Raw genomic sequence first — 15,626 nt, 5'->3', positions numbered from 1 at the left:
TCAGCCTCAACATCAGTCCTTCCAATGAACACCCAGGACTGATCTCCTTTAGGATGGACTGGCTGGATCTCCTTGCAGTCCAAGGGACTCTCAAGAGTCTTCTCCAACACCACAGTTCAAAAGCATCAATTCTTCGGCACTCACCTTTCTTCATAGTCCAGCTCTCACATCCATACATGACCACTGGAAAAACCATAGCCTTGACTAGACGGACTTTTGTTGACAAAGTAATGTCTCTGCTTTTTAATATGCTGTCTAGGTCAGTCATAACTTTCCTTCCAAGGAGTAAGCGTCTTTTAATTTCATGGCTGCAGTCACCATCTGCAGTGATTTTGGAGCCCAGAAAAATAAAGTCAGTCACTGTTTCCACTGTTTCCCATCTATCTGCCATGAAGTGATGGGACCAGATGCCATGATCTTAGTTTTCTGAATGTTGAGCTCTAAGCCAACTTTTTCACTCTCCTCTTTCACTTTCATCAAGAGGCTCTGTAGTTCTTCTTCACTTTCTGCCATAAGGGTGGTATCATCTGCATATCTGAGGTTATTGATATTTCTCCCAGCAATCTTGATTCCAGCCTGTGCTTCATCCAGCCCAGTGTTTCTCATGATGCACTCTGCATATAAGTTAAATAAGCAGGATGACAATATACAGCCTTGATGTACTCCTTTCCTGATTTGGAACCACTCTGTTGTTCAATGTCCAGTTCTAACTGTTGCTTCCTGACCTGCATACAGATTTCTCAGGAGGCAGGTCAGGTGGTCTGGTATTCCTATCTCTTTCAGAATTTTCCACAGTTTGTGGTGATCCACACAGTCAAAGGCTTTGGCATAGTCAATGAAGCAGAAGTAGATGTTTTCCTCGAACTCTCTTGCTTTTTTGATGATCCAGCGGATGTTGACAATTTGATCTCTGGTTCCTGTGCCTTTTCTAAAACCAGCTTGAACATCTGGAAGTTCACGGTTCACGTACTATTGAAGCCTGACTTGGAGAATTTTGAGCATTACTTTACTAGCATGTGAAATGAGTACCATTGTGTGGCAGTTTGGACATTCTTTGGCATTGCCCATCTTTGGGATTGGAATAAAGACTGACCTTTACCAGTCCTGTGGCCACTCCTGAATTTTTCGGATTTGCTGGCATATTGAGTGCAGCAGTTTCACAGCATCATCCTTTAAGATTTGAAATAGCTCAACTGGAATTCTATCACCTTCACTAGCTTTACTTGTAGTGATGCTCCCTAAGGCCCACTTGACTTTGCATTCCAGGATGTCTGGCTCTAGGTGAGTGATCACACCATCGTGGTTATCTGGGTCATTAAGATCTTTTTTGTATGGTTCTTCTGTGTATTCTTGCCTCCTTTTCTTAATACCATCTGCTTCTGTTAGGTCCATACCATTTCTGTCCTTTATCGAGCCCATCTTTGCATGAAATGTTCCCTTGGTATCTCTAATTTTCTTGAAGAGATCTCTATTCTTCCCCATTCTATTGTTTTCCTCTATTTCTTGGCGTTGATCTCTGAGGAAGGCACTCTTATCTTTCCTTGCTATTGTTTTGAACTCTGCTTTCAAATGGGTATATCTTTCCCTTTCTCCTTTGCCTTTAGCTTCTCTTAAACAGAATTCAACAAAACTGAATTAGCTTACTGCCTTGAGAGAGTTCCCAGCCCACTAAGTTGAGGAGATAGAGCTGAGAATCAAGGAAGACCAGAGCAGGCGGACATCAGAGGCCAGATATCCTAGAAGAAAAAGCTTTACAGAGAATCCCAGAAATGTGCAGAGGGTTTGCTTTTGAACATTCACTAGACCAGAGCCCAAGAAAGAATGATCTAAAAGTATTACAGGGAAAAAGATTATACAATAGTTAGGCACACAGACCTCTGGAAATGGTATTTATTTCCATCATCTAGAGCAAAAAAACTCATAATTAACAGGGCACTGCACCAAGTATAGATAAATCTTGCTTCAGTCATAGGGATTATTTAGCCTTAGAACAGGGTTTCTTAAACCCTGGCTGTACTGATGTTTACCACTGGATAATCCTTTGTTGTGTGGTTCTGTCCCATGTATTGCAGGATGTTTAGCAACATTACTGTCCTGTACCTACTAGTAGCAATCCTTAGTCATCACAATAAGAAACTGCAAGTGTCCTAATACAGAAGTACTCCGAGACCCAGTAGGAGGTGATGGATGTTGAGGCAAAGAACATATTTAAAGAAATAATGGCTGAAAACATTTCGAACGTAATAAAAACCATAAATCCACAGCTCTAAGAAGTTAATCCCCAAGCACAATAAACATGAAAAGAAAACTAAAACTAAAAACTGAAGCACAATAATCAACTGATCAAAATCAGCAATAAACAGGAAATCTCTAAGAAGAGACAGAATCAGGGGTGTGTGGCATGTGACATCCAGAGAATCAAATTTTAGAACATCAGATTTCTCATCTAAATAGCGCAAGTGACAAGACAGTACAGCACCATTTTCAGAGTACTAAAAGACAAAAACCTGTCAAACTAGAATTACATACCTGGCAAAAGTTTCTTTTAAAATGAAGGTGAAATAAAGACTTTTCAAGCATAAGAAAACAGAACGAATCCATCATCAACAGACCAAAACACATGTAATGCTAAAAAATGGTTTTCAGTCAGAAGGAAAATCATACCAGGTGGAAATCTGATTCTAAACAAAAGTAATGAAGAGCTCTAGAAATGGTAATTAAACAAACATATATACATTTATTATTTAAATCACTTTAAAAGATATTTGATGATTTCAACAAATATGTTATAGTGTTTATCACATGTAAAACTATAATATGGCTGTGTATGGTAAGCGAATAATGTATTAATAAAGCTGTTTTCAAAAATAAACACAAAATTAGAAAATAAAATGTGTTACAGTAATAGCACGAAGACTAGGAAGGATGAAACTGAAGTGTACTACTGCAAGGTTCTTATACCATGTGTGATGCCATACAGCATTATCTGAAGGCAGATTACAATGTTTTAAATATATATAACATCTGAATCAATTGCTAAAATAACAACAAGAGAAAGTTAGAGATATTAAACCAACAATGGAGATAAAAATACTAGATTAACCCAAAAAACAGGAGAAAAGAGAAAACAGACATTAAAGAATAGATGGGACAAATATCAAGATGAAAAACTCAAATCTAACCATATCAATAATTATATTAAATGGGAATGGTATAAGCATTCCAATCAAAAAGTAGACCTTGTTAGGATGGACAAAAAATAAGACTCAGTAGCATGTTGCCTATAAGAGATCCCCTTTAAAGAGACAAATAAGTTACAAGTAAAAGAGTAGGAAAAGATATACCATAATATCAACAGTCAAAAGAAAGTTATATTGGTTATACTAATATCAGACAGAGTAGAACTGAGGACAAAGTATATTATGAGAGGTAAATATTTCAAAATGATAAATGAGTCAAATAATCAACCACATCCATTTATGCCCCTAATAAAAGAGTTTCAAAATATATGAAGAGAAATCAGAATTGCAAGGAGGAATACAAAAACGCATAATGGTAGTAGGAGGAAGATCCTTGGAAAATCTCTATATTTAGAAAAAAAAACAACACATTTCTAAATAATCCATGAGTCATATACAAAAGCCAAAGAGAAAGTAGAAAGTATTACAAACTAAATGAAAATGTAAACATATCAAGATTTGTGAGAGACAGTCAAATGAATGCTTTGAGAGAATTTTACAGCACTAAATGTCTATAGTAGAAGAGAAAAGTCTCCAATAAATTATTCTTCCAAAGCTGGAAGCGGGGTGGAACAGAATGAAGGAAGAGGAGTAAATGAGTGGCAAATGAAATTCAAAGTAAACAGAAAAAAAGAAAGTAATAGTAAAGAACAGAAATAAAAACCAACCTGACCTTACACTTCCCATAAGAAGTGTTAAGGGACAATGAAGAAATGTCCACAAGGCACTTTGTTTCATGAAATATTACACCAAACAAGGTGTCATTCACATATAAAAACAACATGAAAATAAGCTCAAGAAGAGAGTTCTTAGTCTTTCATTGGTTGGGAAATGTTTAATGAATGCAGCCAATTGAGGGACAGTCAAAGTAAACAATAAAGGAATGAGGTAAATGGAGTAAAGAAATGGATGGTAATCACTTAGATCATTTAAACACAGAATAAGTCTGTAACAATTATGGTTATAGAAAAAAATGTAAATTTTTAAATATTTAAAATATAAAAATAATTATAAAAAACCAAGAAGGAAGATGAAATAAAGCACTAATTTGCTGACTTTTCACAGCACATTAATATTGCTTAAAAAGAAAACACATGGTTTACAAAATTAATGGCTCCAACCTCATCTTTTTCATAAACCTTGCCTAAATATCACAGTCTTAGAGGGCGACTGTAACAATATTTCTTTCAATAAACAGACATGTCAATCTGATTCTAAGGTAAAGAGCAACTAAGGTTTATGTTTTAAAAAATCAATTAGCTACTAATATAACCAAGAATTCCTAAATATCTACTGAGAATTTGGTTTAAACATGGAAAATTTGAGTTTATATACCATAAGTGGGACAGTTTACACTAAAAGAGAATACTGGTGTATGCATATTCTATACTTCAATTTTTTATAAGACAAGTTTTTGCTTTCAATTATAGATTCAATGCATTATGTGACAGAGAAAATGATGAAAAGTTTTAAATTTTCTTAATGCTTCTGACCATTAATAATTCATGGAAAAGTGAGGAAAAAGTCAAGTATGTAGATTTAGATTATTTTGTATAATGCAGACAGACATTTTACTTATGGAAATATGCTGGATATACTGAACCGCTTCTTTAGATCAAGAACCTTTTGTATTTAAAAGAGCTCCCACAATTTCAACTTGTTGAACCTCCAAAGTTTACGATGATGATGTGAGATGACTACAAACCCCTTTAGAACCTGAAAGTGTTAGAAAGCCCATTTGATTTCTTGAAATAAGTACAGATATATCTATCAACTCAATCTAAATTTGCAGTTTTCTAAGACTAGACCGGATACTCTGAACACAAAGGAAATTAAATATTTAAAAGAACAGCTGAAAGTCTGTAGAAATAACATTACATTTCTGAAGAAATATCACAGATTTTAATGAATAATAATTATCTTCTTAGTTGTTAAGCAGAATATTTGTTGAATGTTCACCAAGAATATATAGCATTCTAAGTATCCGGTATGAATCTACTATTTCCAGAACTATTTAAATAGCCAACTCTGAACAAACTATAGATTTACCTGGCAGTGTGAAAGAGCATTCTTTTATGAAATTGCTGACACAGAAACTAAGAGATAACAGCTACAAACAGATGAATCAATTGCAATCTGTTTTGATACTTGTTTCTGGCTGAATACACCACAGAAGTCTCAAAAGTAATTCAATTGTATTATTTTGACCAAAACTGATCACTCTACACTTTATAAAAAACTGTACTCAAAAAAAAAAAAAAAAACTGTACTCGAATAACTAGTTAACACTACTAAAAAAATTCCATCTACCCAAAGTTGGCTAGTGTATAATTGCTACAATTATTTGTTGGTTGCAAATGGGTCTATACTGCTACAAAAATTTCATTCATGCAAAATTGGCTAGATGTGTTATATGTGCATAATCATTAAAATTATGAGTTGTTTCCAAGTTAGCTCATAACTTGAGGTCCAATTAATATATTGACATACCAAGAATTTTAACTGTCAGGGTAAGAATATTTTTGTATCATTATATATTGCCAAATTTCAGTCAGAAAATATAGCATAAATAACAACAAACTTTAAACCATGTGCTCTTTGACTTTCAAATACAAGATGGTTTAAGATAATGCATAGACCCCCTTACAGCTACACTACAAACACTTGCTACCAAGACATTAATGAAAAAATGAGACAATTTTGAGAAATAAAACAAAACAGAAGATAACACAGAAAATTTTTTAAATTTTGAGATGTTTTTCTTACATACTAGCAGAAGACATAATGTGACTTTCCTCTATATAATCCTCTCAATGTAAGCATTTACTTGACAGCTATAAAAGGGACAGGATTTGCTATACAGGAGAATCAATACCAACCTTGTAAAGCCTACAGCAGAGCACATAAACATGCTGTAGGAGACATTAACACTAGACTGAAAGAAATAATTATATTTTCAATAAACACGTTCTTACTAGATAATCAATTTTTTACACATCTTACCAGCTGTTTCACAGCTCAGGTAGTAAATGGCAGCAGCTGTTATATCAAAACCATATATGCATATGAAGTACTTATAATTTTTCAGGGGTATCTACTTATTTTTCATCAGTCACATTTAACTCATATTAAATAAAAACAAGATTTTCACAGGGTGATTAATTCAGGAGAATTTGTATTACAGTCTTATTTTATAAATGAATTCTTAACCAATTATTTTTATGTCAGAAGACTTAATAATTGAAATTACATGCTGCCCTTATTCTGATATTTAACAGATTTGTCATGATCAATGTCTCTGAAATATTAAATTAAAAGGTGTCATGGTAATTACTATGGAATAAATACTAATTAAGATTTTTTAGGCAAATAAGCTCTGTTTGCAGTGAACAATTATATTACTAACATTTTCCCACACAACGCATGCATCATTCATATGCAGCCTATAAATATAACTGGCTAATTTCCAGAATTACTTCCTTAACATTTAATACAGAATTTGACACTTGGTTAAAAACATCTATATGTAATGTATCCAAAAGGAGGTACACTTAAAGGTAAATAATTCAGATTATGTTACCACAGAATGATCATATTCCTGTTCTTAATTTTTAATAGTGAGCCCAAAATATGCTTTGAGATGGGTATATAATTTGCAGGATGAGACAATTATTTTTAAATGTACATCAACAAACAACTATAATTTATAGTAAAAATATGTACCAGAAATTTGAATTAGTCAAATACTTACTGCTATATAATAAACTCTTGCTTTGTCTACCAACATCCAGTTTTTCTCCATATCAAGATGTTTTTCTTTTTTGTAACAGTTGGCAGCAGCAAGATTAGCTACAAGTGATCTAAAACAACAAAATGTAAGTAGGCTTTTACTTACAGTCTTATTACTTATTTACTTAATTATAATAGTTAATTATACAGTTAACTATTTTTGAAACTTTTGTTTTCATTTTAATTCTTTTTTAATTTAACACCAAAAACATTTTGTATTGAAGTATAGCCAATTAACAACGCTGGGACAGTTAGAGGTGAACAGAGAAGGGACTCTGCCACACATACACATGTCTCCATTCTCCTCCAAAACCCCCTCCCATCCAGCCTGACACATAACATTGAGCACAGTTTCATGTGCTATACAATAGGTTTGTGTTAATCATCCATTTTAAATATAGCAGTATATACAGGACCTTTCCAAAGTCCTTAACTATTCCTGGACTATCCCATGGAACCCCCCTCCACCCCGCAACCATGAGTTCATTTTGTAAGTCTGTGAGTCTTTTTCTGTTTTGTAAGTAAGTTCACTTGTATCATTTCTTTTTAGATTGCACATGTAAGGGATGTCATGTGATATATCTCCTTCTCTGTCTGAAATACTTCACTATGACTTTCATTTTAATTCTTATTTCTTCAAACTGCTGTATATTGATTTTACTAAACTAATGTTAATTTTGTTTTAAAAATTTTGTAAGACATCTTGGTTACCTTGATAAAAACACAGACATTAATCTAAATATCTGGTATTTCGAGAAACTACCATTTAAGCTTCCTTTTGATACTAAAATGATAAAATTATCTACCCTCTACATTTTAATAGTTCAAAACGCAGGTAAGAAATAGCTACTATATAGTTATACAGAAAAAATACATATGCAACGAAAACCTTCAGTTTTCAAGTATCAACAGAATATCCATTGATATTTAATGCTTTAAAAGCCAAGCATGAGATTAATTTTGTAAAACACACATATATATGTAGACCATATTTACTATGAGAAATTAATTTGCAATTCATTACATTTTATGCACTATAATAGATTTAAATTACTTTTTATAGTTGAAAACACCCTGTGCTGGTCCAGTTTTGAAGCTGAAAAATCTAACCACAATACTACACTTAAAATTTTGCTGCCAAGTATCACATACAACTTTTTATTATTGTCCAACAATTAAACACAATAATTGTTTACATTACAGACAAAAATACTTTTCCTACTGATCCAGAAATAAGAAAAAATAACTTGCCAATTTTTCCAACTTTTTTTGGTAACAGTTGTGATTAAAAAAACAAAAAGAAACCCACAAATACATCACTTAAGATTTTGATAACATGGTTAGATTCTCTTTTGAAAAAATCAATTATCTTCAAAAACATATTTCTACTTACCCATATGCCAACTGAGTGACTAACTGAAGGATACATTCTGTTTATGTTCAATTGGATTAATGAAAATAAGCATGATGTGCATCAATACATGCATATACAAAATAACTATATTATAAATTAAGAATAACCACTCAATCTATAAAATATATTTTAGAAATCATGACTCCTAAAAATTTTGGCATAAAATGCTTACTAAATAAAAGCAAATACTTTTAGTATGAGCTACTAAATTCTATTCTGATAATAAAACTACTCTTCAATAGAAAACTAGTCCTCCAAAAGAAAATACACGTATTCTTACTATCCAAGTGTATCTGGTTCAGAGTTTGGAGAAAAAGAACCTGGGTAAGAAAAATACTGCCTTAATCTGAGTTTGGGATAGTAGAAGTAAGAGTTTCTAGCTCTATTTAAAAGTTTATCCAAATTTATTAAGTTCTACAATTTGGAAAATGAGTTAGATAGCAAAGGTTTTCCTCAGTTTCTGACTTCCAATATTACCTATATAATACTGATAATGCAATTCATATGAGTATATAAATTAAGCTGCTGACATCTGGAAAACCTTGTATTATCACAAATGCTCTTTAAAATAACAACATATAAAAACAATTTAGCAATTTTACTGTAGCTTGAGTGGTAAAACAGGCAAAAGCTGATCCATTTCTCACTAACAGGAAATCTCTGCACCTGCCTACTAAAGGTAATTTTAGAAAAACTGAAAAGAGGAAAGGTCTAATTAAGTATATCTCAATATCTCAACAATTGATGGTTTTATTTATTACAAATACTATTTTTTGTTGGTAGGAGAACTTTACTACTTTCCTGTAACTTTATTTTTAAAAATGGCTTTGGTACCATAACTATTTCTGAAAGTTTTATTTTAGCTATTTCATGACTACTGTGTAGAATATCGTCGAATTTTTAACATATGTTTGCAAAGTCAAAAGTGTGCAAAAATAAATGAGGTAAAAAGAGGGAATGGAGCAAGGGGAGGAGAGATAAGGTAGGAAATAAGGAAAAGAAGACAAGAGGCAAGAAAGAAGAAAAAGGGAGACAAAAAATGGGGGAGGACATACTGCATTTCTAGCTACAAGGTATGTGAAGTATTGAGTGAATTGTTATTTTAAAAGAGATCATCTTTGTGGATTCTAACAATAACAAAAAAAATCATTTTTTTTCTTTTCGAATGGAGGAAAAAAGCTTGTGCTGATAAGCAACATGGTAATGTTGATGTTAGCAAAGCATGAAGGTACAGAAGATACACCCCAGTATAACTGCAAAAGGCACGGAAAGAAGCAATGCCTGGCAGGCTCTGACAGACAGCATTCAAGTTCACAGAAAGAAAAATCTTCTGATAAGCAAAGCTGTTTAGAAATGTAATGGCTTGTTTTTTGAGTAGTACACTACCCATGACTGAAGTTGTTTAGTACGGACAGATAACTATTTGCCAGAACTGCCTTAGATGATGTAATCCATAAGAGACTGCATATAATGTAATATTTTATACATGATAAAATACATAAAAATATTTTTATATATATTAAAATATATATGTGCAAATATTTATTTTAACATTTCAATCTCAGGATATGTTGAAAAGGACATTCTTCTTAATGTCAGTTTGGCAAGAACCTAGCTATAAAACATTGAATAAAACGTGCTTCATTCTTAACTCTAATTCTCTGGTGGCTCAGCTGGTAAAGAATCTGACTGCAATGCAGGAGACCCGGTTAAATTTGGGTCAGGTAGATTCCCTGGAGAAGGGAATGGCAACCCACTCTAGTATAACTGCCTGGAGAATTCCATGGACAGAGGCGCCTGGTGGGCTATAGTCCATGGGGTCTCAAAGAGTCGGACACAACTGAGCAACTAACACACACACATATAAAAAGCACAGGCAAGAACACATGATCTCCACATTTCCATTTCATTATATTTCATGGAGACAATAGCCGGTTCAAGAAAGGAAAAAAAAAAACTTAAGGAAAAGTGATATAAGAAGGGTTTATTAAGTATTAAAACCATTATAAACACAAAGTCTAAATTCCAAACTCAGATTTGAACTCAGATTTTACCAGCGGTTAAACAGTCAATTGGTACAGAGCTCGCCTTCAGAGAACACTAACCTGTTGCCACCGGTGATGCACGCAGCACAAGTTCCTGTTGGCTGCTCATTCTGTTCATAGTAATGAGCATCCACGTGGGCTTCAGCAGCTTTTTTCTTCAGGATCTCCCCAAATTTATCTATCCCAATGCATCCAAAAAATGTTGCTGCTTTGTGTGGCTGCTGAATCATCCACTGAAAAATGGAAACATAAAAAATTTTAATGGGTCAGAAAAATGGAACACATAGTTCAGTATTCTGCCATGGGTGGTGGCATAAAATGGTTTCTTTGTGAGCAGCTGTTGCTGTTATGAACGGAATTCTATTCCTGTATCACCACTTATGATAACAAATTTGATATAACTAGAGAAAATCTTAATATACTTCTTTCAAGGAAAGAAACAGAGCAGAGCAATTGATTAAGAACTCAGAATCAAAGTCATATAGAATGTTAGGTTACTAATTAGTCTTAATACAGAAAAATAATACCAAGTCCAATATAAGTAGTGAAGCATTGTCATTAAAAGTCCAGAATCTATAATGAATACCATGTGGGTTCAAATCTTGCCTTTGCCACTAATTAGCCCACCAGGCTCTGCCGTCCCTGGGATTCTCCAGGCAAGAACACTGGAGTGGGCTGTCATTTCCTTTTCCAATGCATGAAAGTGAAAAGTGAAAGTGAAGTCGCTCAGTCGTGTCTGACTCTTCGCGACCCCATGGACTGAAGCCTACCAGGCTCCTCCTTCTATGGGATTTTCCAGGCAAGAGTACTGGAGTGGGTTGCCATTGCCTTCTCCAAATTAGCTGAATAAGTAATAGCATATCACTTAATATTTCTATGCCTCACTGTCCTCATCTATAAATGGCAAATAATTATATCTCATAAGGTTGCTGGAGATTAAACTAAGTAATTTAATGTATATGTATTGTTGGACAAGGTACACAGTATACAGTAAATGATGTATAGCTGTGGTTGTCTCTATTATATATGTAATTCATATATGTGTGTGTATACATATATATATATACACAAATATAAATGCTAAACTATGTTCAGGCCTAGTAAGTTGCTTTAAAGACAACTTACTTATTCAGAACTAAAGAGTATTAAAAATTCTAATTCATTAGTCTCATAAACTTTATTTGCTATAAATTAATGACAATCTCTTTTAAAATGAATACTTTCTTTTGACTTGTTATCTTTTCCAATTAGGCTACAACTCCTGAGGTGTTTAACACTTGTATTAGTTAAAACAGTCATTTTGTTACTGTAAACATTTATTTTGTTTCTACAACTTTTTAGCTAACTACTCAATATACAAAGTCAAGATGTCAAAATCATACCATATTCCCAAATATTTGGAGGAGAAAAGAAATGCATGTATCAATATATTTAGTGTAAAACGGATGAGGAACGTAAAAAAAAGATAAAGAAGAGAAATCTGTAAGATAAAGATACACTAACTGTCTAATGATCTAGCAGTCTAATTTAACATATAGGGATTTATCCTGAATCAGTTCAGTTCAGTTCAGTCACTCAGTCGTGTCCGACTCTTTGCAACCCCATGAATTGCAGCACACCAGGCCTCCCTGTCCATCACCAACTCCTGGAATTCACTCAGACTCATGTCCATCGAGTCGGTGATGCCATCCAGCCATCTCATCCTCTGTGGTTCCCTTCTCCTCCAGCCCCCAGTCCCTCCCAGCATCAGAGTCATTTCCACTGAGTCAACTCTTCACATGAGGTGGCCAAAGTACTGGAGTTTCAGCTTTAGCATCAGTCCTTCCAAAGAAATCCCAGGGCTGATCTCCTTCAGAATGGACTGGTTGGATCTCCTTGCAGTCCATAGGACTCTCAAGAGTCTTCTCCAACACCACAGTTCAGAAGCATCAATTCTTCGGCGCTCAGCTTTCTTCACAGTCCAACTCTCACATCCACATATGACCACTGGAAAAACCATAGCCTTGACTAGACGGATCTTTGTTGGCAAAGTAATGTCTCTGCTTTTGAATGTGCTGTCTAGGTTGGTCATGACTTTCCTTCCAAGGAGTAAGCGTCTTTTAATTTCATGGCTGCAGTCACCATCTGCAGTGATTTTGGAGCCGAGAAAAAGTCTGCCACTGTTTCCCCATCTATTTTCCATAAAGTGATGGGACAAGATGCCATGAGGATACATGTCCACAAATACAAAACAACATATGCCTAAGTATTCTTTGAGACATTATTTGTTATGAAAAATTACTGGGGAAAAAATGTCCCTCCACAGAAGACTGGTTTAATAAAATATAATAAATTCAATCAATGGAATATAAAAATTAAAAAAAAAAAAGACAAGCAAAAGTATTTGAAATACAACAAATATTTAAACGCAATGTGTAACCCTTACTGGACGTTGGATTGAGAATAAAATCAAACAGCTATAAAATTATTAGAATAATCACTGAAATTGGAATATGTATAATATATCAGAAAACAGTATTGTATAAATTCTAAATTTCTGAAGTAGAGAATAAATAATGGTTCAGAAAAAATATTTATATTTATGTAAAAAAAGAGAAAGTGAAAGCTAAAATGTTAAAAGTTGTTATATCTATATAATAGGTACAAAGAAGTTCCTTTTACTTCTCTTTATACTTTTTTGTGAAAAACCAAGACAGCATATTAAAAAACAGAGACATCACTTTGTTAACAAAGGTCCGAACAGTCAAAGCTATGGTTTTTTGAGGAGTCATGTGTGCGTGTGAGAGCTGGACTATGAAGAAGGCTGAGCGCCAAAGATTCGGTGCTTTCAAACTGTCGTGCTGGAAAAGACTCTTGAGAGGCCCGTGGATTGCAAGGAGATCAAACCAGTCAATCCTAAAGGAAATCAATGCTGAATATTCATTGGAAAGACTGATGCTGATGCCGAAGCTGAAAGTTGATACTTTGGCCACCTGATGTGAAGAGTTGACTTATTTGAAAAGACCCTGATGCTGGGAAAGACTGAAGGCAAAAGGAGAAGGGTGCAGCAGAGGATGAGATGGTTACATAGCATCACTGACTCAGTGGACATGAATTTGAGAAAACTCTGGGAGACAGTGAAGGACAGAGGAGCCTGGGATGCAACAGTCCATGAGGTCGCAAAGAGCTGAATATGACTTAGTGACTGAACAACAAATATTTTTCTGTAAGTTAGAAAATTTTCGAACTTAAAGGAAGGGACAAAGATATTATGACTAAATCAGTCATTAAATTTAAAAATAATAATTTAAAATTAACTTATTCAAACTTTGATGATATCAATTTATTAAAATAAGTCAACCTCATGAAGCATTTTAATATCTTAAAATGCATCAATAGCCATACCTAATAGATTTTAAACCACTCTTAGGTAAATTATAAATTTAACAACAGAAAATACCTGTGGGGTTTTTTTAATAATTTACTTTTACTCATGTAGAAGCATGAATGAATGATCAACCATGTTTGCTTTAGGTAGTGAGATAAAAAAGGGAAAGTCAATAGCAAATTTTACTATGATCATTTAAATAACTTAAAATGTCATTAAAACATCAATGATAGTAATCACAATTATAATCAAATTTCATATGTTAAAAACTAGTCTGAAAAAAAGGGCTATATCACTTCACTATGGAGGTTAAATCTGATTTATAATTCTTCCCTAATCAGAATTTAAATAAATTGAAATGTTTCCATTACAAATCAATATTACTTTAACCTTCAAAACAAAAAGAATGAACAAATAATAGAACTATTCAGCAGGTTATGTTATAATTCCACTATTGAATATTTCATCATAAGCAACTGGCTAATATTCTGGTAATATCTGATATCAGCACACTGACAAAGAAAAGAACTTTACTCTTGGATCAGTTATTTCCACTTAGAAGTTAGCCAATCTAAAATGAGAGTTTAGTAAGCCAAAGTAGACACATAAAAGAAACAGAAGCCATGCTCACTGCTAGAAAGTATTTAGTAAACTACCTGAATAAGTCAAGATGTTATAATCAAGGAAGTTGGAAAAGATTAAAAAATCAATTCTTAAACATTTAATACATGTATACTAGAGAATAAAATGATGAAAATAACAGTCCCTAAAACAAAGTCAAAATCATTACATTCTCAGTGTTTCTACAAGAGATTCAACCTTCAGTCATAACTTGATTCAATCATTACTGCTTTTTTAAAGGCAAAATAAACTGCCCCCATTTTTTGTTCCTGTAAATACAGTACATCATTAAACACATATCTTTAATTTCCAATCTAGCTCTGAGGGAGAAGCACGGTTCAGAATTACCCTTGTGCTATAATTAACTAAAAAGAAAATCAAAAGGAGAAAACTATACAATTTTAAAACAGTGGCCAACAGGAAGAGCTGCACTGCAATCTTTGATAGAAAAGACTCAAGGCAAGCCCTGACATCATGCAGTCTCTCTGCCAGTAAGCAATTTACAGACTACAGTGCAGGGAGGAAGAAGACAAACACAACCTGGCATTCTCACTGAAATGAGCAGACAGAGGCTCAAGGAGAGTCAAGAGACTAGAAATTTTGCAAAAGAGTTTCAAAGAGGAATGAGCTGAAATCCATGTAGAGTAATTACTGAGACTTTGGCTGGGGACCAATCTGTGCATGTTTAAGGAATATCTGAGATCACAAAGAATCTCATATAAATGCTTTAGGATTAAAAAGTGACTTTATCAAGGTCTCAGGAGTCAGTTCAGTCCAGTCATTCAGTCGTGTACGACTCCTTGCAACACCATGGACTGCAGCACGCCAGGCTTCCCTGTCCATCACCAACTCCCAGAGCTTACTCAAACTCATGCCCATTGAATTGGTGATGGAATCCAACCATTTCATCCTCTGTTGTCCCCTTTTGCTCCCAGCTTCAATCTTTCCCAGGATCAGGGTCTTTTCAAATGTCAGTTCTTCACATCATGTGACCAAAGTATTGGAGTTTCAGCTTCAGCATCAGTCCTTCCAGTGAATATTTAGGACTGATTTCCTTTAGGATTGACTGGTTTGATCTCCTTGATGTCCAAGGGACTCTCAAGAGTCTTCTCCAACACCACAGTTCAAAAGCATCAATTTTCGGCACTCAG

General features: G+C 33.9%; 1 protein-coding gene across 5 annotated transcripts in view; it reads right to left on the bottom strand.

Moving 5' to 3' along the window:
* Positions 1 to 15,626, bottom strand: part of ADK (adenosine kinase) — a 543,710-nt gene that overhangs the window by 266,512 nt on the left and 261,572 nt on the right. For all 5 annotated transcript variants that reach the window (XM_027530299.1, XM_027530300.1, XM_027530304.1 and 2 more), the window contains exons 5-6: positions 10,548 to 10,720; positions 6,991 to 7,099 (exon numbers count right to left, since the gene is read on the bottom strand). In XM_027530299.1, the coding sequence (XP_027386100.1) occupies positions 6,991 to 7,099; positions 10,548 to 10,720 (282 nt within the window). The remainder of the gene's footprint in view (positions 1 to 6,990; positions 7,100 to 10,547; positions 10,721 to 15,626) is intronic.

Source organism: Bos indicus x Bos taurus, chromosome 28 (assembly GCF_003369695.1).
Source record: "Bos indicus x Bos taurus breed Angus x Brahman F1 hybrid chromosome 28, Bos_hybrid_MaternalHap_v2.0, whole genome shotgun sequence".
Classification (NCBI taxonomy): Eukaryota; Metazoa; Chordata; class Mammalia; order Artiodactyla; family Bovidae; genus Bos; species Bos indicus x Bos taurus.
This window is presented reverse-complemented; position numbering and strand designations above follow the sequence as displayed.